The sequence below is a fragment of the Clarias gariepinus genome, chromosome 19 (assembly GCF_024256425.1).
Source record: "Clarias gariepinus isolate MV-2021 ecotype Netherlands chromosome 19, CGAR_prim_01v2, whole genome shotgun sequence".
NCBI classification, from domain to species: domain Eukaryota; kingdom Metazoa; phylum Chordata; class Actinopteri; order Siluriformes; family Clariidae; genus Clarias; species Clarias gariepinus.
In genome coordinates, this window is record NC_071118.1 from 20,814,966 (window position 1) to 20,840,348 (window position 25,383).

At 38.4% G+C, this 25,383-nt stretch overlaps 1 protein-coding gene across 1 annotated transcript in view; it reads right to left on the reverse strand.

Annotated features, from left to right (window-relative positions):
* Window positions 1–24,737, reverse strand: part of ntng2b (netrin g2b) — a 73,433-nt gene extending 48,696 nt beyond the window's left edge. The window contains exons 1-2 of the mRNA XM_053479276.1: window positions 24,393–24,737; window positions 20,068–20,577 (exon numbers count right to left, since the gene is read on the reverse strand). Coding sequence (XP_053335251.1) covers window positions 20,068–20,382 — 315 coding nt within the window. The 5' untranslated portion in view covers window positions 20,383–20,577; window positions 24,393–24,737. The remainder of the gene's footprint in view (window positions 1–20,067; window positions 20,578–24,392) is intronic.
* Between the last annotated feature and the right edge of the window lie 646 nt (window positions 24,738–25,383).

Sequence of the window (25,383 nt, forward strand, 5' to 3'; positions counted from 1 at the left end):
CTGTTTCTTACTGACACTGAATCTTAAATGATTACACTACTTTCTATGATTTTTTTTATTTCATTTGCATAAACCCCAACACTGTTTGCAAAACTGAAAATGTTCCAGGTGTCGTTCAATACTGCGTGTACAAGATAAAATATGTATATCTTTATTGTCATTATACTGGGTAGAATTACATTTTGCATTGTCAGGAAAAAAAAAAGGTAACAAGAAGGAAGTGACTAAGAAAAAATATATAACATATTATAAATAACCTAAATGAAGAGTAGCCTTTACATAGGTAATAGCTACTCTTCATTGTAATTAAATCTTAATAGAAGCTGTTTCTTAGCCTATTTGTGTGGGATCTTATTGACCTGAACCTGTGCCTGATGGCAGCAGTTTAAACAGGAAGGAGCCAAGGCAGTGTGTTGTCTCAGATAATACTCCTCAGGCAGATAGCATGAATACAGTCCAAGCGCTTGTTTTCAAATTTGTACACTCTTAACATTTAATCTGCAGATATTGGCCTAGTATACAGTATTATGAGAGACTGGACATTAAGATGTGGTACTCGCAGGCCAGTCTGTGTGAAGCCGGGAGCCGTCCCCCCCCCCGCCACACACACACACCTCACAATGACAGTAAATAAAAATACAGGGATAATATCACAATAGCCCAGAATAACACAGAACACTACTTAAAAGTACATTTAAGTCTCATATACACGTATGCACCCCATCCTTACACAATTCCATCTCATAAAGAGCTTATTACTGTGCTTTGCATCTTGGGAAATAAATAATTTTGGTAAAAAAAAAATAAAGAATAAATAAAATGAAAGATGAAACCAAGCATGCAGTGTGTGTGTGTGTAAGAGACAGAGAGAGAGGAAGAGATGTAGTTTTTCTTTTTTTTTTTAAACTTCATGTAATAAATATTTTGGGTGAAAGTAGTAAGAGGAGAAAAAATGATTTCTCTTTCCCACAGAAAACTTAATGCAGCACAATGCTCAGTGCTAGGCATGATAGAAAAGGCATCAGAACCCCCCGTGCACCACAGCCTGCCACACTCGAGCCCAGCAAGCAAACGGTCCAAGGCCACCGGCCCGACCTCCAAACTCCCCAGAACCCAATCTCATTAAGCATCTGTGCAATGGTCTGGACAAACACGTCCAATCTGAGGAGGCCCGAGTCTGCAACCCACAGCACCCAACGGATCTGCCACTAACGTCCTGATGGTGGACGCCTCAGCACAGCGCCAGAGTTGCTCTGGCGACTAAAGCAGAACCTACAAAAGACCTTTGCGTAATATTTTAAGTTGTACTGTTATATAGTGTATAACTTATTTGTCAAGTATTATGTCAAGTTATATAGTGTATAACGTGCCCATTATGACTGATTGTTGTGTGTGGTGTGTGTTTTATATATTTACAGTACCAGTTAAAAGTTGGGACATACCTTCTCATTTATTGGTTTTTGTTTAGCAATTTCTTTCTACATTATAGAACAATACTGGAGATTTCAAAACTATAAAATAACATATATGGCCTTATGTAATGAAGTAACAACAAAAACAACAACAGTCAGTTGTTATTTTAAGACATGGCGGTCAGCTCTGGCTCAGTTCTGGAATAGTTCTTGCCAGAGCAGTATTGTCAAGTGCATTTGCAAAACCCATCAAGCATCATGATGAAACTGGCTCTCATGAAAACAAGATCAAAACGTACCTCTGCAGAGGAGAAGTTTATTTGGAGTTACCAGCCACAGAAATCACTAATTACCAGCAGTTTAGACTAGAGCCATTATAAAGGCTTTATAGCGCATATTTAAAAGAGATTATTACACATTTTGGCATCTTCAGTATTGTTTTACACTGTAGGAAGAAATAAAAATCCGGAAAGACCAGGGAATTATTATAATTTATTAAGAAAAAAAAGAGAGAGAAAGAGAGATAAACAGTTGCCAATGGACACGGTGAAGGTATTGTTAGTAGTGACTAATTTCCCATTCAATGCCTTGTACGCAGACTAAAAAAAAACTTTTTTTTTTCTCACCCACCATCACTTATTCACTTATGCTCTTCACCCACTTAACTTTCCTTCTTCCTTCCTTTTCACTTTATTCCTCACTTCTTAATGTACTTGACCTCTTCCCTCTGTCTCTGTCTCTCTCTGACTAACTCAGTTATGTAAAACACATTATTTGTTCAGGTATTAAACCTGCTTCAGTCTTAAAGTCTAGACAGCAGACGAGCAGCATCTATACACAGACACACACACACACACATGCCATCTTAACCTCTAATACTCAAGCACGCTCAAACTGCAGTTGGATTAAGGCTGAGAACGTTACACACAGCGCTTGAGTCTATCAAATCCACTGCAAATCCACCAGCTGACACAGATAACCGAGTCTGTCCATGTGTATGCCTACATGTGTAAGTGTATTAGGACTTTACACACGACAGAAGCGCTGTAGGCTGCTTTTCTACATGTGTGCATGTGTTTATTCCCAGGTTGTATATAAAATAATATAGAAATTTGATATCAATAGCTAAATTTTGTTTTATTCATATGCACATTAAATATATGCATGGTACAGGGTACAGCATATGAAGTGTATGTAATCCATCCCTCCCTTTTACTTAGCGTCCAAGGCCCATGTAATATTGCGCACACATACACACACACACCGCCAACTGTTTTGCCAGGTGGCCCACATTGCTAAGCCCCTGAAGCAATTATCCTCACTGGAATCCTATCTCTTCGACAACAATCGGCATGGTACTGTCGGCATGGCAGTGCATGCATTTGCGTGCGAGTGAGACGATGAGCGTGTAATTGTTTTTTTCACAATACCAGTGTATATAGTTAACAAGTTTATACCTTGATAAACGAGTTTAACTAATTATTCTGAAAGTAAAATGAGCACATTTAAGTCGCTAAGTATTTTATATTTGGAGTGTGTATAAAATATACCTTGCACATTGTTTCATTTGCAATTCTGGGAAATTTTTATATATGTAAGTCAAAACGTAAGGAATAAAGATAAAGTACTGTTTATATGTGTAAAAATCCTAAAATTGCACGGATAATGGTTTAGAAGTAGGCTTTGAATGTAAGCATCTGTCGAGAAAAGAGAGAAGCAGAAATCAGTGCTCCACTTGCATTTCCTTATATCCTACGCTAGACTATTATTTCAGAGTGCTTGTGCTTTCTTATAGTGCATAATGACTGTATCCTTGAAATATTACAATGTTATCCTGAAAATACAGCTTTAGACGCAGCATTGTATTTATTGGGTTGCTAAAGATGCACGCACATAACGTAAGCCACAGTTTATGTAAATTATATGATACTGTATGTTAATAAAGACCAGTGGTAAGCACTTGTCACATGGCGGAAGCTTGTTCATCAGTGACCCGTCATTACTGTATGTCCGCTTCATTAATAAGACCTTTGTTGATTGTCCTGTATACCTTTTTTTTTTTTTTTTTTTTTGGATTTATGTATTCGTAAGATACAATATATTAATATGCAGAAATGTTACAAGAGTCAGCAATCTAGTAGTCTGAACTTATGGTAAGTCTAAAAGTCAGTATTAACATTAATTTAATAAATAAATAAATATTCTGAGCTGACACACAAGTGAGATTTCTAGTTCTGATTATGCAAACAACCTGACGGGTTGCCAAATTTTTCCTGAAATTTTTTCTAAGAACTCTCTGCCTAAATTATTAATACAAACAAATTTTTTTTTGAAAGGTTCAGTGTCTTGTGTCTTGTTTTACACTTAGTTGTACTTTTTTCGCCGTCAGCCAAATACATTTCCTGTTCTGTAAACATATTAATTTCATCTTTATTAATTAATATCTGCTTCAGGAGCAGGGGTTTGTTTACATTGAGCAAGTCGCTTATTTGTAGCTTATTTAATCCGGCACATAACTGCTCATAACATCGCTTTTACACAAGTTTTTTATTTCACTTATGGTGCAGGTTAAACTTCAGGCTGATATCTAAGTACTTCAAATGTTTAATTACATTCTGTTGGGCCAGATTTTGTCACAGCATCACACAAAACTGGCTGGCCAGACATACTGTACATACAGACAAGCAAACATACAGACAGAAAAGACAGGTTTGAGGTCCTCCAATGAATGAAAACATGAAGATATCTTTGAAAGGGTGATTTCTGACTAATGTACAGACAAAACCTTTCTTTTATTTATATAGATAATAACATTTTGATTTACACTTAATATCTATTTTTAAAGCAATTTTGTAGGGGGGCAATCCATGCCAGGTCAGGCATTTTAGCGCATCAGGTATTTTACATGCCTTCATGCGCATCTGCTCTAACGACGCAGGTTTTATCTCACAGCGGTGATACACATCACTGCTTTTATTAGCATCACGGTTTCGGAAGATATAAGACAAAAACTAGTTTTAAAATTCCTGCAGGAAGAATAAACATACATTGATCTGTCCATTCATCTTTGAAGGTTCAGTTTTTATGAGAAAACTAGACTTTCCTTTTTTTGCAGTAAGCCATGCTGTGTTGCTCTGACATCATGCTGATAACTGAAGCGACCCCCATCGACAGCTAACGACAGTATGTCCATATAAGGAGCTATTTTTTTAATTGGTCATTGACAAATGTTGTGTTGTCGGCACTCCAGTTGAGATTTATGGGATGAGATGAGGTATGCTCTAATCAACCTTTTGTGGACTTAATTGAGGGTACGATTAATGATTGAATAGTATCACTTGTACATATTTAATACTGTCCTTTGGAGGAATTCCATAATTTCTTTTGCACATTTAAAGCACAAAATATAAATATTCAGTACCACATGTGGTTAGTTAAAACTTTCTGACGGTATAACAGTGCTACCCCCTGGAACTGGTATTGTAGAAGGAACATGCAATGCTTATTTCTCATGGAAACAGCACTCTCTGTAAGTCTGTAGTTATTATGCCTTTACCTCTTCATGACATGCACAGTAAAAATAACATCTGTACATGAAACTGAAGTGTAAATGAAGCTACAGGTCACTTTACCTTATGGAGACAAGTGGTAGTAATTTGGAGGGTCTTTTTTGTAATCATAGCGCACAGGCAAAAACAAGACATTCGATCAGCACACTGCCTATTTCACTGGCCATCAGCGCAGATGGTAGTGTGACACAGAGCAGCAGTGTAAGAAGGGGTTGCGTATGAAAGAATACATTATCAAGCTTATGTGATATCCAATCAAATCAGTTTCTCTCATTCCCTTTAATTCCCAGTGACATGTTTTTGTTTTATTATTTTAGATTTTTTTCATGGGTTTTTTATAATATCCGTTACATGTAACAAATGCAGAAGTTATGATACATTTGGATGAATAAATAAGTATTTTGAATAAACCTAGGTCTTAGTAGCCATAACTGTTAATAAAATAATTATGTTTGTTTTATTTAGGTAGTACGAGGGGCGTTGAAGGGCAAACAGAGACTTGTGATGAAAATTCTTATGAATAAAAGCATAAAACCGATTGACATTTACAGAAGACAAGCACAATAGAGTGATGAGCCACAGTAAAACATCGGAATGGTGCAAACGTTTTAAAGGTTCGGAGCAGTCATTGATGTAAACATTCAGTGAGTGAAAAAAACCTGATCTTTAAAAATCAAAGGATTACTCAACACCAACTTGTGGAAAAGACGCATCTGTCTGTGGTAATGGTACATGCAATCGTTCAAAAACATTGGATGCACATTATAAAAACATAGCTGGGAGTCATGGCCACATCGCCTGCCCTCGCTCCAAGCCATTTATACATGTTTGGACCATTTAAGGAGTTCCTGTTATTCTGCACTGTTAAAAGTCCTGGTTTGACTCGAACGCCTCTTGTATTTGGGTGTGATGGTATAAATAATGAATATCTATAAAAACCATGACTCTTAGAAATGGGACATACAGTAGCTTATACAGCTGCTTATAAGGACAGGAAAATATCAGTTTATCCCTCAACCTGCACTAAGGAGGAGGTCTTAGGGTGTAGTAGCAAAAGAGTCTTTTAAAATTGGAATGGGATCCCAGTGTGTCTGTAGTTTCTGATTGTCAACCCGACCTCCCCCCTTTTTTTTTTATAACCCTATACTGTATAATGACCCAGAAATAGCAATAAAGGCAACACACTGGTGATAACCAGTAATCTGTGCTTGGGTTGGAATAGAAGATATGGACCTGAGTGTTTAATTTTAATCTTTTAAACATAAAATGCATCATATATTTTAAAAAAGTAATCTGATATTGTTCTATGCAGTAAATCTTTCTATTGATTCTGTCATGTATTTTACTGCAAAAACAATGATTAAAACTGTGTGTGTGTGTGTGTGTGTGTGTGTGTGTGTAAAGCGGAGACTCATAAAGTGTGTCACTATAAGGGGAACACAATATGAACCAAGTGTATGTTATGAGAGCATTACTGAGTATACAGCACTCTGTGGAATACACCCTCACACGTGCTGTGTGTAAGTGAGAGAAAGCACAGAGAAGTGAGAAACACACCGAGATCTTACGAGTGTCTACAGTATATATTCTGAGACGATTCCACGAGTGTTATTTGGATGTGATCGCACTGACGTGGCTGCCTCACAGCTTCAGCATCTATGGTTCTGTCTGTTTGTTGAGTTTCCTCTCACCTCCGTAAGTCTTTAAATTGCATCTAAGCATGTGTGTGATGCCTAGTAATGGACTGGAGCGTATTCCTGCCTCACGCCGAGTGTTCCCAGGATAGCCTTTTGAATCTCCTGCAACCCCGACCAGGATGAAGCACTTGCTGAATATGAATAAATGGATGATTCTTCATTATGAAGCGAAATCAAAGCATTATCAAGGCTGTATGATAGAATATTATTTAACTCAATTTTATTATTATTAACTCAACATTGAGAAAAAGCGAATTGCTTAAGCAGCTTTGCGCTTCTATTCTGACTCCTACTGTATTTTCTTTTATTTCATCATTAAACAAAAAACATCAAACAATCAAACATTACCAAACACATTCTTAAGTTTTATCTCCAATTAAATAATAATTAAAAAAAATCATACAGCTATTTAAAATCAATTATGCAGTTTTTCATAATTTTTTTGTTGATAAAAATCTTTTTTTTTTCTTTTTTCTTTTTATTTACCTGTAAAGTTAAGGCTCTGTTTCAGTCTGTATCGTATCAAGATATACAGTACACATTCATATTAATCATGAAAATGTAACAATTTAAGGTGACAAATCGTCTCTTCAATAGACTTTTAACTTAAAACACTTGTGGTTGTAACTTTTCCTTAATTTTTTTAATACGAAAAATATATATATATACGAAAATATACGGTTTAAAGTTTGCTGCTGACACACTAATGAACAAGCTGCAGCAAAACATTTTGTTCTGATCATTTAATCTGTTAGTCCTTTCTGTAAATATTTATAATATTCACATTTTGTAAAGATACTTATAGGCCTTTACTTATGTTATTGTTTCATTACGCTTAACTCTTTTGGGTCATGACATGAGATGGTCATGATGGTGAAACTTCTCACTTCTCAACTTTTTTACTCATTAAGGTTGTTTTTTAAGCTTATAAATTTTGGTAGGGTTTGTGAGTCTTGAATGGAGTCTTCCAGATAGATATTTTGAGTGGGTTATTTAAACAAAAATGCTACACTGCTTCGCCAAAAAAAAAAAAAAAAGTTTTGATTGAAGCGTAGCTTTGATTACAGCACACAATGGTGCCTGTACAGTGAGCACTATGCTGTGTCCCCTTAAGGATCAACTTTATGGAAGAAATGTGGCCGGAAAAATAAGCTTGAATGGAAATAACTTAAACATTTAGTGAAATTGCATGGTAGAAAATCAACAGTTAAAAATCAAAGCGTTGCATATTGCGCATAAGAAAACAATCTATTAGAGAGGATCATAAAAAAGGCCTGGATTTGCTAAGGAGCATATAAGATAGATTGGACATTGGAACAATGGAAAAAGGTCATGTGGTCTGATGAGTCCAGATTGACCCCATTCTAGAGTGATGGGTGCATCAGGATAAGAAGGGAAGCAGATGAAGCGATGCACCCATCACATCTGCACCACTTGCCAAAATGCAGACCTGCAAACATTGCAGTCATAGACTACAAATGTCAAATATCTCAGATTTTCTCATGTTCATGCAGACCTGCCAACATGGCCGCCATAGATAACAAACCTCAAACATCTGAGACTTTTTAATGTTCATGATCTCCTGATTATTTTATACACTCCGGGTTTCAATCATGGTTATAATCACTAACATTCATTGTCACTGTCCTCTGTGTTTTTATTCTACCAGTCGTTACCAATCCTTGATTCCGGTTTTACTGACCTGGTTCAGGTTCTATGACTCAACACGTGTGCTTACTGGTGAACCAACATCAAATCGTAAAATCTAATACAAAAATATACTGTACTCTCAACATTAAACCTGAAAAATCACCAGGAAATATTGGTGCATTCACAGTCCTGATTTGGCCTGTTTACACTACCTGCATTTAAAATTGGGTACTTGGTCTTTAAATTGGATTTACCTCCTATACCTGCTGTTGTACCCTGTGCAGCTTCACTTATTATTGAAAAACCTTTAATCCTCCTTTTCGGGGGTAAAGATTAAAGACATCAGCTCTGCTGCACAGAATGTGGGGGTTTGTTGTACATGCTGAAGATAAGGAGAGCTTTGAGAACAAGAAAAGGAATTGCTGAATACAGTTGTAGTATTATAAAGGTATTAGGACTATAAGAATGATACTGCTACAAATTTTACACAAGCAGGAGAAAAACTAGCTCATGAGTTAGACCGAGCTTCAGTTAATGTATCCGAATAGCGGAAATGTAATCTCTATGACTTTATCCAAGGCGTGTATATATATATATATATATATATATATATATATATATATATATACTTTTTACAAGAGTATGTACTGTGCCCGATGGAAATGTAGGGCCTAATAAATGTTTACACATATATCATAAAATACGCTGTTAAAATTATAGGCTGCTACTTTGAATACAACCTTAATTTTTATACTGTCGTAGAGGCATTACATTACTTTATACATTTAGACTGGTGTAGTTATACAGTACCTGTCATACAGTTTCTGTTTCATATGTAGTATATTTAAGATAATATGATTATAGACATTGGGCTGTTTATGTGTTACATGCACATTCAGACAAACGCAGTTCTGCCCACAAGTTTACATTTTTGTTTCATTCTGACATGGACATAAATTTTTAAGCAGAGCTATAATTGTTTTTATGTCCGCTCATGTATTAAAATGCCAGCCCTCATTTTGTCATATTTTGCTTCCAAAAAGCCAGACTTTATTGTAGTCTTAAGGAATAGTTCCCCAGGCTTTTTGGAGTACTTTATAGCTCTTATTTGTGCTTTTTTTTTCTCCAGTCCATTCCCTGTACCTTACCAACTTCAAAAAATTCTTTTTGTTAAGCCACACAGTGACCTATGAATCATTCAAGCATAAAACCATCTGACCTGGGGTGTGAATGAGTGAGAAACAGGTGCAGATGATGGCAAATTATCAGCCCGTTGTACTGATGATGGTGAATGCAGAATGGTTTGAAGAGACGAGAGGGGAAATGAGGATGCTGCTGAGGTTGTCACATACAGTAAACAACACATTTTTAAATGGCATGTTTAGGCACTTTGCCATCTATCACAATAAAACATTTGCTCCCATTCCAATTCTTCTAATTTCATTTTAAATTGAATTAAATATAAAAAGAATTAGGGGTGGCTCAAGACTTTTGCACAGCACTGTACATTTAGACTTAGCTTTAGGGATCATTTATGCCCAGCAAAATATTAATTAGAGCCAGTAATCTTATGTTTAAGGTTAGAACTCTAAGCTGGTCTGCAAGCAGACATTAGATACTTCAAGACAAAGGTGCAAATATATTGAACATCACTTCCAGTAGTAGTGAATGCTAATGCTCCTCTCTTCAGCATTCATGTGTTGCACCTCTGTAGTCAGTTTAAAATGCTTGACAGCAGCGGTACAGTGAGCCAGTTCACAACCTTCACATTACAATTCTGTATTCCAGCTCTCTGCATCACAAATTGGTAAAAAGCTATATTTTATGTCATCCCATGGAGCATATTCTTTACGAGTAAGTAATGCACACAAAGCCGATTACAAACACACAAATATAAAACTTTTCCAAAACATTTACAAGAACTTTCGGTTTGTCATTTAGTTTTTTCTATTAGATAATATATATGTGTATGTAGAAGGTTAACTCTATAGCAACATCATTGAGAATTCGTATTCAACAGAACTGTCTATAGAGGCTAGAAAATAAAAACTAGACTTTATTAGGCTACTTCTCAGTACCAGAGGAAGCGCCAGTACAGTCTAGTCATCCATAGAGAAAATTAAGTGGTATAACAGTTCTTATACATTAACAATATCATAGCTAAAATAAAGTTAAAGGACGACAAAGTTAATAAGGATTGTAATTTGTGAATCAGTGTCACATTTTTTGGTGGCACGGCAGCTTAAGGGCCTTGCACCTCCAGGGTTTGGGTTTGAATCTCGTCACTGGTCTGCGTGTGTGTGGAGTTTGCATGCTCTCCTCGTGTTCGGTAGGTTTTCTCTGTGTACTCTGATTTCCCACCACAATCCAAAGATATGCACTGCAGCCTGATTGATGCTTCCAAATTGCCTGTAATGTATGGTTGGTTCAGACACTGCCCTGATTTGTGCTCTAAGTTCCCTGGGATAGGCTCCAGGCCTCCATGACCCTAATGAGTCTTAAAGGATCTGCTTTAAGACAGGCCGCAATATGCTTGTTTTCTCTTTTTCAGACACTTTTATATTCTTTATGCATGGATATAAAGAGCGGTTCTTTTTACTGTGTACTTCCTGCTATACATTAGGTAATCTAATAAGTTTAATTCTAGAGTAACTGCTAAACCATTAGAATGCACTCTTTTATAAGAAATACAAGCTCATTTTTTGTATGAAATCAGCTTATCCTTAACTTACTAAATTGATTTGTTGTCATTTTAAGTTTATGCGTTGCTTTAGAGAAGTTACCATCCAGGTTTTGCACCATTTCTGGTTTCTAAACATTAAGTGTACTGTAAGTGATCAGTGATCTTATGCATTTGATGACAAGCATGCTGTTGGGGTTGATTTAATGTTATTGAATAAACAGTTATATTGTTTTAAAAGGGAAATACATGTTTAATATGCAATTTGAAATGCTACAAATGATGCATTATGTTTCTATCGCCCTTTATTCAGTTTCATCCATTACAGTATATGGGTTCTCTAATGCATTCCACAAATACACACAAACACACACACACACACACATATATACATACACATGGGCATGTGGACAGATGAAGCAGGACCGCTTACAGTGATGGGGGGTCTATTGTCTCCTACCAGTCATACCTTCTGCACAGAGGTGAGTGATGATCACAATGGGACATTTAAACATCTCGGACAAGGGTGCCAACGGACACCGATGTTTCTGCCTGCTGGGAGAATGATGACACAGTCTATAAAGAGGGCACAGGGCCAGACTGCAAGAATCCTGGCCAGTGCCTCCACCCACTCAGCTAAACATGGCTACACCTGGTGGCACCAGGTGTTGAAGGGTGATGTCCTGGCTAGCCTCTCTATTCTAGTCATCATTTGTAATGTAGATGCCTCGCAGAGACCGGAGACTATACTGTTTTTAAACATTCCACAGACATGAGACTAATGAAACTGTATTCCTTTTCTTTATAATAAAAAAGGCAACTTGTGAAATGTAGAATTTTATTTTATTTATGTAAAATATTTACATGAATTTAAGAATTTCTTTGGGTTTTTTTTTTTGGTCTTTTTTTTTTAACATCTCACTTTTATGACAGCCTGCACTTGAGCTGACACGGACTCCAAAAGCTGATGATCCATGTTAGATCAAATCCATCGTAGTCTCATGCTTCAGTGGAAGAGATATAGTAAGCCTCAAGAAAAATCTAACCTTTCCAACAGGCAAGTAAACAAATATCACAAGTTTGCTTCAAATCAAATTGTAACTGAGAAATAGTGCAGAATAATGAATGTTCGTGATAGCGAATATGTACTGTACAGTGCCAGTCAAAAGTTGGACACATTTAATTGAATATTTTTTGTTGTTGTTGAGTAATTCATTTTCTACATTATAGAACAATACTGGAGGTTTCAAAACTATGAAATAACACATATGGTGTTGGATAAATTAGGTAAAAATGACAACAATCAGCAGTTACACAAAGTCAACTGTTCTGGAATAGACCTGGAGAAGACCTTCTCAGGAAGGCAGGACCAAAACGGTCATTTAGAGTTACTGTATCAGCCTCAAACATCACCAATTAACAGGCTTTACAAAGCATAAGGGGCCAGGGGTAGCTCAGTGGTTAAGGCATTGGACTACGGTTCGGAAGATCCCAGGTTCAAACCTCACAACCACCAAGTTGCCACTGTTGGGCCCTTGAGCGCGGCCCTTAACCCTCAACTGCTCAAATGTGTAATGAGATAAAAATGTAAGTCGCCCTGAATAAGAGCGTCTGCCAAATGTAAGTAGCAGACACATCTCAATATCAACTGTTCAAAGTGGATTATTGTATATCTTGGATGCCTTCAGCATTGTTTTACAATGTAGAACGAATTTGTATTATTTATGTAACTTTATCATATAATCAGCATAAAAATTGGAACGAGTTTAAAGTATCCATAATAAGGAAATTCTGCATGTTGAACGTTATAATACTGTATATCCTATAACATGTACAGTACAGACGCATGCCTATAGTAGCTTCCTGTATTAAATCGGTTGCTTGCCCTTTCCATTTGAAAACTTTCACCTTTCCTCCCTGTGTTTAACCATAGGTAACTTCCTCACACTTTATTGTTTTTCTCTTCCCTCCTTCTTCCTGTCTCCTCAGCTGATTCTCTCTCTCTCTCTCTCTCTCTCTCTGCTATTTTTAGCTCTGGCTCATTTGGGCCTCTAAAACAAGCAGCTCTGTGGTGGAGCAAATGCACCAGCACGCATGCATGCGCGCACACACACACACGCACACACACACACACACACACTCTCCAATGCACTGCATGTGCACACAATTCACACATCTTCCATTGCGTTCCCTGTGTGTTTCTATTTTCCGCTTAGCTAGTGATTTTCCATCATTAATACACCTGACCTCATACACATATAAGCTTGGAGGCAGGAAAGCTCGCAAATTCAGGTGCGTTTTCTGCTCTGTCCACCAAGATATGGACAGTCACCATAATACCTGTACAATTGCGCAATTAATGGCCAACTGCTGCATTGCGGGCTTCATTTTATATGGTATATCTCACACCTTTTTGGGCCAAGCAGGAATCGAAAGTTAGAAACTAACACATATAGCGCACATATGTTCCCTCTCTACAGGAATTACTGCGACAATATGTTTCCCTCGTGTTCATGGTGATGTTCATAAAGGGTGTGACTGACTGTGCATTTTACAATTATATGCTTATAATTAGTACAATACTGTATGAATCACTTTCTAAAGGGACGCGTCGCCACCTCACAGCTCCGGGGTTTTTTTCTGTCTTCGGTTTACAGTCTGTGTGAAGTATCACACACTGAGTCTCGCCGTGTCTACTTGGGTTACCTCTGTGTTTTCCAGTGTCCTCACAAAAACGGACCAGTAGGTGGTTTGACTATGATAAGTTGCGTGAATGTGTGTATGTGTGTGTGTGTGTGCACCCTGGGATAGACACCCACCCCCTATCCAGGGTGTTCTGGGATAGGCACTTTGGCCCTGATCAGTATAAAGCAGGAAATGAAGATGAATGAATGAATGGATTTTTTTTTAGAGCACTCAGTGATCTTCTGAATCTAATATTTCCGTTCAGTTCTATCATAAGACCAGAAGTAAATGCAGAATTAAGAACAGAATTCAAATGCTAAGCAAATTGCTAAGCTAGTAAACTGTTTCAGTTTCTATCTCAATATAAACCATAATTCAAACCAAATGAAGCGAACTGTCAGCTGAGAATCAAGGGATGCCAGAAAATGTAACAATAAAATCAATATCAGTATGAAATAAAAATCATTACCTGCTTTATATGAGGAAAGTTTACTCGGAGTACATTACATGGGAACATCTGACATATTTTAAATAATCTAAACTGTTAGAGTGGTATAAATACAATCATGAAACAACTTGTAATCTGATTGGATGACAGGCATTCCATGAGAGGCGATATAGAGCGTAAAGCACTGGCACGTGTAACTACAGTATGTGTATCACTCCGCGTCATAGGTGTTCTAACTGTAAGTTGCCAGCATGGGTGGTACGGTCTGCACTAATGGAATTAAGGGAGAGCAGCTGCTTGCCAAAACCCACATTCAAAACCAGTCCTGGAAGCACTTTCAACAAGAAAACACATCTGATAATGTTATTTTATCTTAAACAGTTATGTCATCTTAAAGTTGTTCCGAATTGCCTCTGAATCCACTTTGTTGTTTTGTTGACTAACACAAGCTACAGTACTAAGCAGACTATCTATGGTATATCTTTAATATCTTTAATATAATATCTTTATAAAAACAAGGCTGAATCCTAAGTACCTCTCCAAGCCCTGATCAAGGACACTACTCCGGAAATGTAACAAGGGACTGTACACCATAGTGCACTAGCTTTCCATTTTTTTGCTTTTTGGGACTAAAATTATATATATATATATATATATATACTCAAATACCTGATATTGTAAATTGGAATAAATTGAAATACAAATTAAATCTCGCCAGTTTCTCAAGACTGTCCACTACCTAGCTGGTTTATTCTCTTAATCTTTAGGGTACATATTGTAAAGATTAATTTAAAACTACAGTACTTTCACCTAAATGGAGTGAACTGTCGCCAGCTGCGCCTGTCCTGCTAGGATATGTGTTTGTGGACCAAAATAAGTGGTTAAATAAACAAATCATAATCACAGGGCTGTGCTCTTGTGCTGAATATAATAATAATAATAATAATAATAATAATAATAATAATAATTGACCACATCACAGCCATGCTGTTATTTAGTACAACATTGAGACCTCAGGTCTGATATTTCAATCCAAGAATGTATTTTTATTATATGCAGGCTAGCTATAATGAGTCAAGGTCACAGAGAGGCAGTGGTAAAGTGCTCGCCCTATCATCCGGAGATCGCGAATTCGACTCCCAGGTGATGCTGTAGCCTCCCGCAGCCGGGGGCCTAGATAGAGCTGATTGGCTGAGCTCTCTCAGCGGGGAGGGATGAGAGACACTTAGTGCTCTCACATCCATCATGGCTGTAAGCCAGTCACGGGCATCTGTGAGCTCATGAAAGCGGAAGGGGCAGATATTGCTGTCCTCCCAAAAGTGCGTGAGTGAGCAGTTTAAAAGAGGCAGTCGGCTGGCGTCATGTGGTACATGCTTCGGCGGAAACACGTGATAGTCTTCGGCCCTTCCTGACTGGTAGTAGTAGTCTTGATGGGAAGTGCACTAATGACAGGTGGGATTTGGACACGACTAAAATAGGAAAAATCTGGAAAAATAATGATTAAAAAAAAGAAAAATCAAGGAGTGCAATTACTGTATGAAACAGATAACAGGATTTAAATGTAAATACTTATTTTTATATAAAATTTTCTGTAATTGTCAATTATGGCAAGGGCAAGTTTGTAGTAGAATAAAATAGAGTCAACTGTAATCACTCACGGTTAAGGTTTACACGACATTTGTAACCCGTGCCAACAAATGTGTGCCTACTGGCAGCCACATAAATTTGGGTTTGTTATTGGCTGTCCATGGAGGTACGGTGGGCCAGATATACGCATCAGATTTGGCCCAGCACTGGACCATGACCCATTTGTGCCTGGATTTTGACTCTACAATTTACTGTGTGGATTTTTTACATGGTGTGGAAGGGTCAGTAAAGGGATGGCAAGCGGGCAAGGTCTATGTGACTTTTTCATGGCTCACATCTCAGTTTTAATTGCCAGTTTTCAGTATGTGTATGATGGTGTGAAAGAATGAAAAGAGACCCCTTCATCTGTCTTATATGACTTGCAGAATTTTTTTCTTTCTACGAGATACAAAGGGGAATGGAGAGTTAGAAGAGATGGTCAGATCTGACATGCCTCTCTGTCTATCCTTTCATTAATCCTTTTTGAGGAATAAACCAATGCATGAATGGGTGCGAAGATTGAAGGAGAGAAGGACGACTGTGTAGGAGAACTGCTGAGTCGGATATGCCTGTCCATCTGAGTTGGACATCCGCCATTAGGGAGCCATCAATATTTCACAGCATACTGAGATTCAAGGAACATTCTAGCGCTCAGTGCATTAGCAGGTTGCACCATCAATACACGACACAGAAGCGTATGAGTGTGTTTTGTGTGCATGAAGAAAGATTGCCAACATTTCAGAGTTGGCTGTGAGATTTGAGGCTTAGGCCTCTCAGAATTCTATCCTTCAGCTTTTTAGATCTGTTTCATAAATGATAAATAAAGTACTCTTATAAATAATTTAATTCGTTCAAACGGTGCAACTTTACCTTTAACAGTTCTTTTTTCTTATTGCTTTTCTTACTTAATGCTATTGCTAATGAATATTTGAAAACATTCACCTCTGACTTCTCTGTTGTCCTTCACATGTCAAGATGTCTCCAACAGTGCGCTAAAATCTGAAATCCTCCCAAATCTCCGTTTTAGTTTGGGCACTTTTAGTTTGCCAAGAAACCACATGGATAAACAACACCTCAGTGTGTTGCTCTCTGCTGACCTCAGCCACTTCCTTGGCTCTTTTTTTTTTTTTTTTGCTCAAAGCACTCGCATTTATGTGAACTTGTGTTGAACTTTCTTGTCATAGCAGGTGTAAAACCAAAGACGTCAAGCACGCTTATATATGCTGATGAGACTCCTAGCCGCGGTGAGACATTCAAACAGTGCAAAAGTTTTTTAAGAAAGCCATGAATGATGATCTCGAGGTGGCTTGGAGCTCGCTGCAGACGTTTCCATGAACATTCAGCAAGTCGATCCCTGAAAATTGATGATAACTTGTCACAAACTTGTGGAGGAGACTCATTTGTCTGTACACACAATCATTCACAAACAACACTTTTACATTACAGGAATTCAGCAGGAAGTTATTACCACATCCGCCATACAGTCCTGACCTCGCTCCAAGCATGTTTAGGCTGTTAAAGGAGTTCCTGGGAGGCTAGCATTTCAGACATGAAGCAGGCAGTCCGGTCATGTCTCTGGAACACTGAGAAAACTTTCTTGCACCAGTTAAACGCTGAGATAAGTGCATTAGTGGAGCAAGGGATTAAACAGGGAGATTTTACTCTCATGTCTGTGTTCTGCACAGTCAAAAGTCCCTGTTTGACTTGAACACCCCTCGTATGAATGTTGGTGAAATCCTTTCTTATTAAGACAAACATTGCACAAACATTATCTCCTGTAGACTTTCATAGATCTTAAGATGAAACCATTAAATTGCTTTTAGAAACTGTAATAAACCTCTAATGCAGCAACATATTAGACACATCTTGAACAGTTGCAGATTTATTACCACACTTTGGTAAAAACCTGATAACGAACCGAAAAGATTAGTCTCCTGGGACTACTGCACTGTTCTTGAAAACCTCCCATTATCATGTGTCAAATCATTAATTCCTAAAAACAGATTCCATAAAAAAACTTATTAATCAATTCATCTTATAGTTTGAGCTTCTAAGTTATACATCCTACACTGCTTATCCTGACAACACTGGGCTTGAGGCAGAAACACACCACGGATGGGAGTCCAATTAGCAAAAGGACCACTAATACATTTCTATTAGATAATCCAAAGAGGCAGAGTGGTGCAGTGGATAGTGTGTCCACGTCACAGCGCCAGGGTCCTCAGCTCGGGTTACTCTTCATGTTCCTGAGCTTCACATGCTCTTCCTGTGTCTGTGTATGTGGGTGCTTGTTCTGGACTCTCCGGTTTCCACCCACCAAACATGGCAGTATGTGGATTGGCTCTGCTAAGCTCTTAGGTGTGTGTAAATGTGTGTGCATGGTGCACTATGATGGATTGATATATTTTTCATCTGGATCCTTCTTAACCTTGACCACGATAAAGTGGTTACTGAAGATGACAAATTGTAGTACCTAAGACAGGTACAGTAACGCAACATACCTGTGGACAGAAATTTACTTTTACAAAATAAACACAAACTCCATGTATGCAACTTGGGTTTATTTTCTCCCAAGTGCAAGTCTTTTGTTAAAAAAATCCCCGAATGCTGACTAATGGCACTTAGTTAGTAACCTAGTAACCCAAGGTCAGTATATATCCAAAGATGGAAACTTTAAAGCACTTTTTGTAAATTGCTCTGGATAAGAGCGTCTGCCAAATGCTTAAATATAAATGTAATTACTATATAAAAATGAAAAAAAATAATCTAATAAAGTAAAAACATTACTGTATGAGAAAAAAAAACTTCAATACTGTACTGTATAATAGGATGGGAATCACCAGATCACTAGATGCCGATTTGATCATTCACTCACTCACTCACTCACTCACTCACCGTCTATACCATATAATCCTGTGAGACTTGGGGCGCAAGGTGGACAGGGTGCCAATCCACACACATATATACAGTACATTCACACACTACAGGCAATTTTGGAACACCAATTAGCCTAATCCTCATGTCTTTGGATTGTGGGAAGAAACCGGAGTACCCGGAGGAAACCCACCAAGCACGGGGCAAACATGCAAACTCCATGCACACAGAGGCAGGAATCGAACCCTGGACTGCGCTAACCACTGCTGCTGATTCGATTTGTATTGGAATTCTGTCAGTATCCCAATTTTTTGTTTTTAAAAAAAGCACAGTTCAATGTTATTTTTTTTTTTTTTTACAAATTTTGTTACAATTCTTTACTAACTTTTAATAAAATAATTCCATTTTACCACCCTAAATGCAAAAATATATAAAATATATATTTTTTAAAACTCGATTTTGTAGTGCGAAACGTCACTGATTCGTTTCCCCCCACATTTCTACTGTGTAACATGATGGTCCTGTTTGTGTGATAATAATTCGCCGTCAGTGCTGTATCAAAAGTGTTGAGTCACAAAGGGTGTACGCATTTGTTCGCATACGTTATACGCCATCTTACATCCCTTTCAAAGTTATCAAGCTTAAGCTTCAGGCACGAATGGAGTCTGATTCCGCAGTGACATATGAGAGCCAGCAAGGGAGGGGAGAGAAAAAGTGAGCGAGTCCAACATTGCATTAAAAGAGGAAATGGATTCAGGAGTGATGGAGCTCATCTGTTCTCAAATTTCGTTAGAAGTTTAAGTCTATGGTGGTCATGTGATATTTTCCACTGACCTGTTTCTTCTTTTTATCCAGTGCCAGTAAGATAAGAATGTCTGGCTTGTGCCCATACTTTTTATGACAGTTTAGGCTTAGGGTTAGGGTTAGGGTTAAAAAATACACAGCTTACATTACACTGATTAGGTAGAAGAAGTAAATCAGATATTAAACTTTTCTTTACGTTAGATATCCATTATACATTAGATGTACTGTAGTTGTAGTTAGCGGGCTACTTCGCACATTCCCTGGCAAATTACGGGTGTCTTTATGCTGCAAAGAATATCCTGAAGATCCAGGAATTTTCAGCAAACCCTTAAATTAAAAAGGCTGCACTCATTCATTTAAATTATTTATATACAGTAATAATGGGGAAATATGTAACATAAATTTCAAAAATAAAAAAATATATCTTTTTAAGGTTAATCAATACACGTAATCTATACATGCAAATTATCTGAAATATTCAAAAATACCCTTGCATTTTACATCTTCTTAAGCTGGACACATGTCATTCCATAAACAAAATAATAAAACAGACACTCTTTATTCTTACAAATAATAGTTGTTTAATCCGCAATTTACTATATGTATAATTATAGCAACTCACCAGTGTGCAGAATTTCTCAGGTGGGTTGCCACACGTGATGCTTGGTGGTTCCACACGTATGCGCATGAACTCCTTCATTGACTGGGCCTTGGGTTGGCACGCATGCTGCTCCCACACTGAGCCCTCATCCGTGGTCAGGAGTGACTTGCACAGCTCGTACTGGCCTCGAACCTGCCCCAGCATGTGCAGGAGGACAAGGAGGAAGAAAGTGGCTCGTGCCAGCATGACAAGCGCCAACCAGGAAACAAGAGTAGGGCCGTCGTAAAATTCACAGGAAAGAGATGTTGGCATAGAACAGGAGTCACGTGAGAGCATCTGGTAAACTTGCCACGATCATTGTGTATGAGGTATCTGAATTTGTATTTGAGATAAGGAATGGTTGGTAAAATAATAACGGAGATACAAATTCAGTGTCAGTTGTAAGTCAAGTCCCTTGTCCATCTCAGGTTCCTGTCCATCACAGCTTCAAAGTCACTGGCATTCTTTGAACGTTCACCAAACTTAATGTTCCTGAAACCAAGACAGTAAGAGACAATTTTACTCTAAGTCCTCTTTAATAAAGAGTTACACATACAAATAAAACAACTAAGGAGATTGGTGAGGGTTAGAAAGCATTATTATAACCTGGCAGGATAAAGAACCATGAAATCAAAATCCTGCATGGCCATGATCAGAGATCACTAGACTAAACAAATGATAGTAAAAAATCGTGTTATTAGCAAATGATTATTAATAATTATTGTTGTTATTTATTTCATTTCCGTTGTTGCTTTTTTAATTAATGCCTTGCTGCAAATCATTCATCATTACACCCACAGCTTTTAGTGTTCCTGCGTTATTACAAATACATGTAGGAATGTTCTGTTTTTTTCTGCTTAGAGACTCTTTAAGACCCAGATTTGCCATATGTGTTAAGAATAATAAGCGCACAGCACGAACATGTAGCAGAACTGTCTAGGGTATAATGGAGCCACCATTTTTTCCCCCACATTGCACTGTCTATTTAATTATGTACTACCAGCTTCCACTGCTAGCATTTAGTACTAAATGGAAAGTACAGTACCATGTCAGTGTACAATGCCAAAGCAACTTCCATGATAAATGAAAAGTGGCATCTTGTGGCTCCGCCCTTTCCTCTTCATACGAGTTGTGGTTGTTGAATGCCTAAAGGGACACCTTCCAGGTATCAGTAGTACACTATACACATTTCCCTGTTTGAACACTTTACTCACTCATGTAGTAAGCAAAGAACTGTACAAAAGCTTCTTCTTGTCATACTCAGCTACACTCTAGTATATTATGTTATGCTGATGCATTTGTGATGGCAGGGATAAGACGAATGATGCCAGATAAAGGTTACCTTTTTAACTAATTCTCGACACTGTTTGCACATTTGCGCGTGCACTATATGTTGTCTTTTCTGTATAGGACTTAGTGTAGTATAGTATTCTACTATGGAATAGTTTCTGTTCATTTATAATGTTAATCTGGTTTGTCTCAGGTTTGTTTCATCATGTACTAAACTGTATGGTTGAAATGACAATAAAAGCCTACTTGACTTGACTTGATCTTATTCTGAATCCACATTCATTTAATTCATTAAATTTAATGTAATCGAAAACCATGTTCTCCGTTTAACTGTGGTGCCCAGTTATTTTGTTACTCTCCTGTTGAGGTCACTGTGGCAATAATGCAATATTAATCGCTGAACATGGTGTAAATAAATACCAAAAAACAGTACAGTAAACAAAAAAGAATGCTAATTCACCTTTCCCTCCTGTTACATAATTTTGTGAGGGTATTATTATTATTATTATTATTATTATTATTATCAGCATGAATGGTAAATAGCAAATTTCCATCGATAATATGAGATGTGTTCAAGTCAAACAGGGACTTGTGCTGAAATTTCTTAATTGTACAGTATATTTACAGAAGTACAGTACGGTGATGAGACACTTCGCGGCATGGCATGAGATGGCGGAGACCATTGTAGTCCTTTCTGTGAACATTAACAGAATGTAATGCTCTTAGTGGAAAAAACAAAAAACAACAACCTGGTTTAAGCACTAAAGTTGTTCTGTTTTTCAATGACAATACATGACCTCATGCACATAGCTATTGCCACATCCCCTGTACAGTCCTGACCGCGCTTCAGGCCATTTCCATCTGCTTCTGGGGTGGCCAAGGATTCAGGTGTGAAGCAGACATGGCTCTGGTGTACTGAGAAAAGTTTCTAAATTGATGGTATCCAAGCACTAGTGAAACCCTAGGATAAATGCATTAATGTAGCATGAGATTATCTAGCTGAATAAAGATTTTTACTTTTCTAACTGTGTTCTGTTATTCTGCACAATTAAGGCCCTGTTTAATTTGAACATTCCTCATAATATAAAGAGCTATCAAGGAACCATTGTTCTTATAACTGCAGTTCAGTTTAGGTTTTAACCTATACATGCACACTGATCATTTCAGACATGTGATTAGCAATAGAGGCCTTTTCAGTTTTATAAGTCTAAGTCTGCAGTTTTATAGGTTTAATAAATAAATAAATAAATAACCAAAAAACAGACACTGTTTTAATGAGCACAATGTGGCTGGTTATCGTTCAGTTTCTATCTGTCTACAAATGAAGTTGTAGGACGACCCAATCCATCCCATTCCTAACCTTGGTAACTTTCCACACACATTAAATCAATGCAAATAGTAAGGAGAGTATAAGGCTGCTTAAGCTGAGTTTAATGCAGGTTTCAGTACTGGTTTTATAAAACTCAACGGTTTCTGATATGTCTGGGCGACTTTTCTCTGTAATTCTCTACAGTATGTGACATGACACGCTACATGTACAATGTTTCGTCATTACAGCATCTAAAGAGACATTAAAGATGCTGGCATGAGAACACCTCCAGACTAACTAGAGACCTTTTCGGGACGTCTTCAGGATCATTAAAGTCCTAAAAATGTTTCGGCTTCAGGACTAATTTCAAACCTCATAACATCTTTGGGGTGACTTTACAGAGTGTCTTTGGTGTCAAAGATGAGCTAATGACCTTAAGGAGTCTTGATTTCGAAAAATGACCTTCTACAGACAGCCTGAGCGCTAGCTCGTACCACTGGATATGAATGGATAACATTTATGACTTGTCATTCCTTAACCGAGTACATAAAATGCTTAGCAATTACAGTTTGCTGTTTTAGCTATAAGAGGCATTAAAGTATTGTTTATACACTTTGGGGTGTGCTGTTATCTGAAAATAACCAATACTCAGTGTGGTAACAAGGTCCCACAGTTGATTGTTTTCCTATAAAATTTTAAACAATATTTTCTTTAGCGTTTTACATCAGAACAGCTATAAAACCAAAATAAGTGGCAAGGTGGCTTCGTGATTAGCACTGTCGCCTTGCACCTCCATGGTCCGGGTTCAATTTCCGCTTCTGGGCTGTGTGCATGGATTTGCATGTTCTACCCGTGCTTGATGGGTTTCCTCCGGGTACTTGCCCCTTGTGTGTAAATGAGTGTGTGAGTGTGTATTGTGTGTGTATGCCCTGCGTTGGATGGCATTCCATCCAGGGTGTACTCTGCCTCATGCTCTAAGCCCCCTGCAACCCTGCATACAGGATAAAGCGGTATAAACGACGAGTGAGTGAGTGTTTTCAGCTGCACTGAAGTGCTGTGGTAGTAATAATGAAAGTCTGTTAGTACAAAATAAACTTCTGTATGTTTATGTTTGTTTTCACTAAGCATGAGTAAAACTTATGCAGAAGGACTGGCCTAATTTATGAATGGAGAGCAGAAGAGGAAATTTGCCTGATAAGCTGATAAAGTTAAACTTTTTGGACTTTTTCCTTCTAGTAGAGAAGAAGGCTTGCAATCCCATAATCCCTCTTGGTAACTGGTTTAGAAACCGAGGACATTAAGGAACAGGAAATTCAGTGCACTATACTGTATGGTGATTGTAGTGGAAATGTAGTCAGTAGGACTCGCCCCGTCTCTCTCTCTCTCTCTCTCTCTCTACTCCGCATAGCGGACGGCAGCGCGCGCGCGGGGTGTGTCGCGTCCCCGGTACAGTAAATACGAGTTACTGCAAGATAGAACAACGATCAAACGCTGATTAAAAAAAATAAATAAATAAATAACGCCATGACTTGCGCATCACCGGAGACGCGACTTTGGAGCAACTTTGAAGCGCCGTCGCGTAAGTGACAGCTCGGTGTGGTTCATCCGTGTGGGATGCGGGTGGACCGCAAACCGGAGTGTTTTCCCCCACTGCAGTAGGTCTGGGGCAGGTTTGCTACCGTATAGTTCGTAGTTTAGCAGTACTTACCGGACGCTTTTGCGCGAGACTCTTTCCATGTGGCGCGTTTCTGGCAGGTGCGCGCGCCCCTGTGTCCCCCCTCCTCTCTCTCTCTCTCTTTCTGTCGCTCTCTCTTTCTCTCACGCGCGCTCCGGTCTTCCCCCGTGGGAAAAAGATGCTCTTCTTCCTTGTTTGTTTGTTGCTTCTTTTTTTCCCCCCCGTGAAAGCAGCACTCGAGTGTTCTCCCAGGAAGATGCCCTACTTCCGAACGCGAGGAGCCGTGAATCAGATGCGGGAAGAAGACGCAGCTTCCCAAAGTCACGCGCCGGAGTTTCCACGCGCCCTCCTTTGCTCTTCCCGACTTTAAAGGAACGGATTTGCCCCGCGCGCTCAAGGGCAAGAACATAAGAGAGAGAGAGAGAGAGAGAGAGGAAAAGCATCGCGAAAAATCTCCCTCCCCTTTCCCCTCCCTCTCTCTCTCTCTTTCCTTCTCTCCCTCCCTCCCTCCCGCTAATCCGTTATTCCCCCATCACACACACACACACACTCTCTCTTTCTCTCTCTCTCTCTCATCTGAGCCGCTTTTATCCGCGCGCGCTCTCACTCACGGAACCACCCTGAGCGCGCGCGGGGAAGGCTGGCAGCGGCACTTAAGCGCGTGCGAGCAGTTTGACTTCACTTTTGCTATATTGTTTCTTTTTCTTATTATAAGACAACAAACAAACATCACGACTTTGTTCAGGACAGTAGCTTGATTTTCGACGACCTCAACGGGTTTCACATATAGTTGTAAAGTCTATTGTTAAGTCAATTAAATCTTTTATTTTGCCTATTCCGATCTTTTCAAGTTTGACCAACATCCTGAGATTTGCTTTAGCATTCCTGTTTTATTTTTAAAATAATTGCAATAAATTGCTTATCCTGTGTCAGCACGTGGATTAATGGTGCATTGTCATCTTGCACCTCCAGGGTCCGCAGGTTCTCCCAGTGCTTGGTGGGTTTCCTCCAGGTACTACAGTTT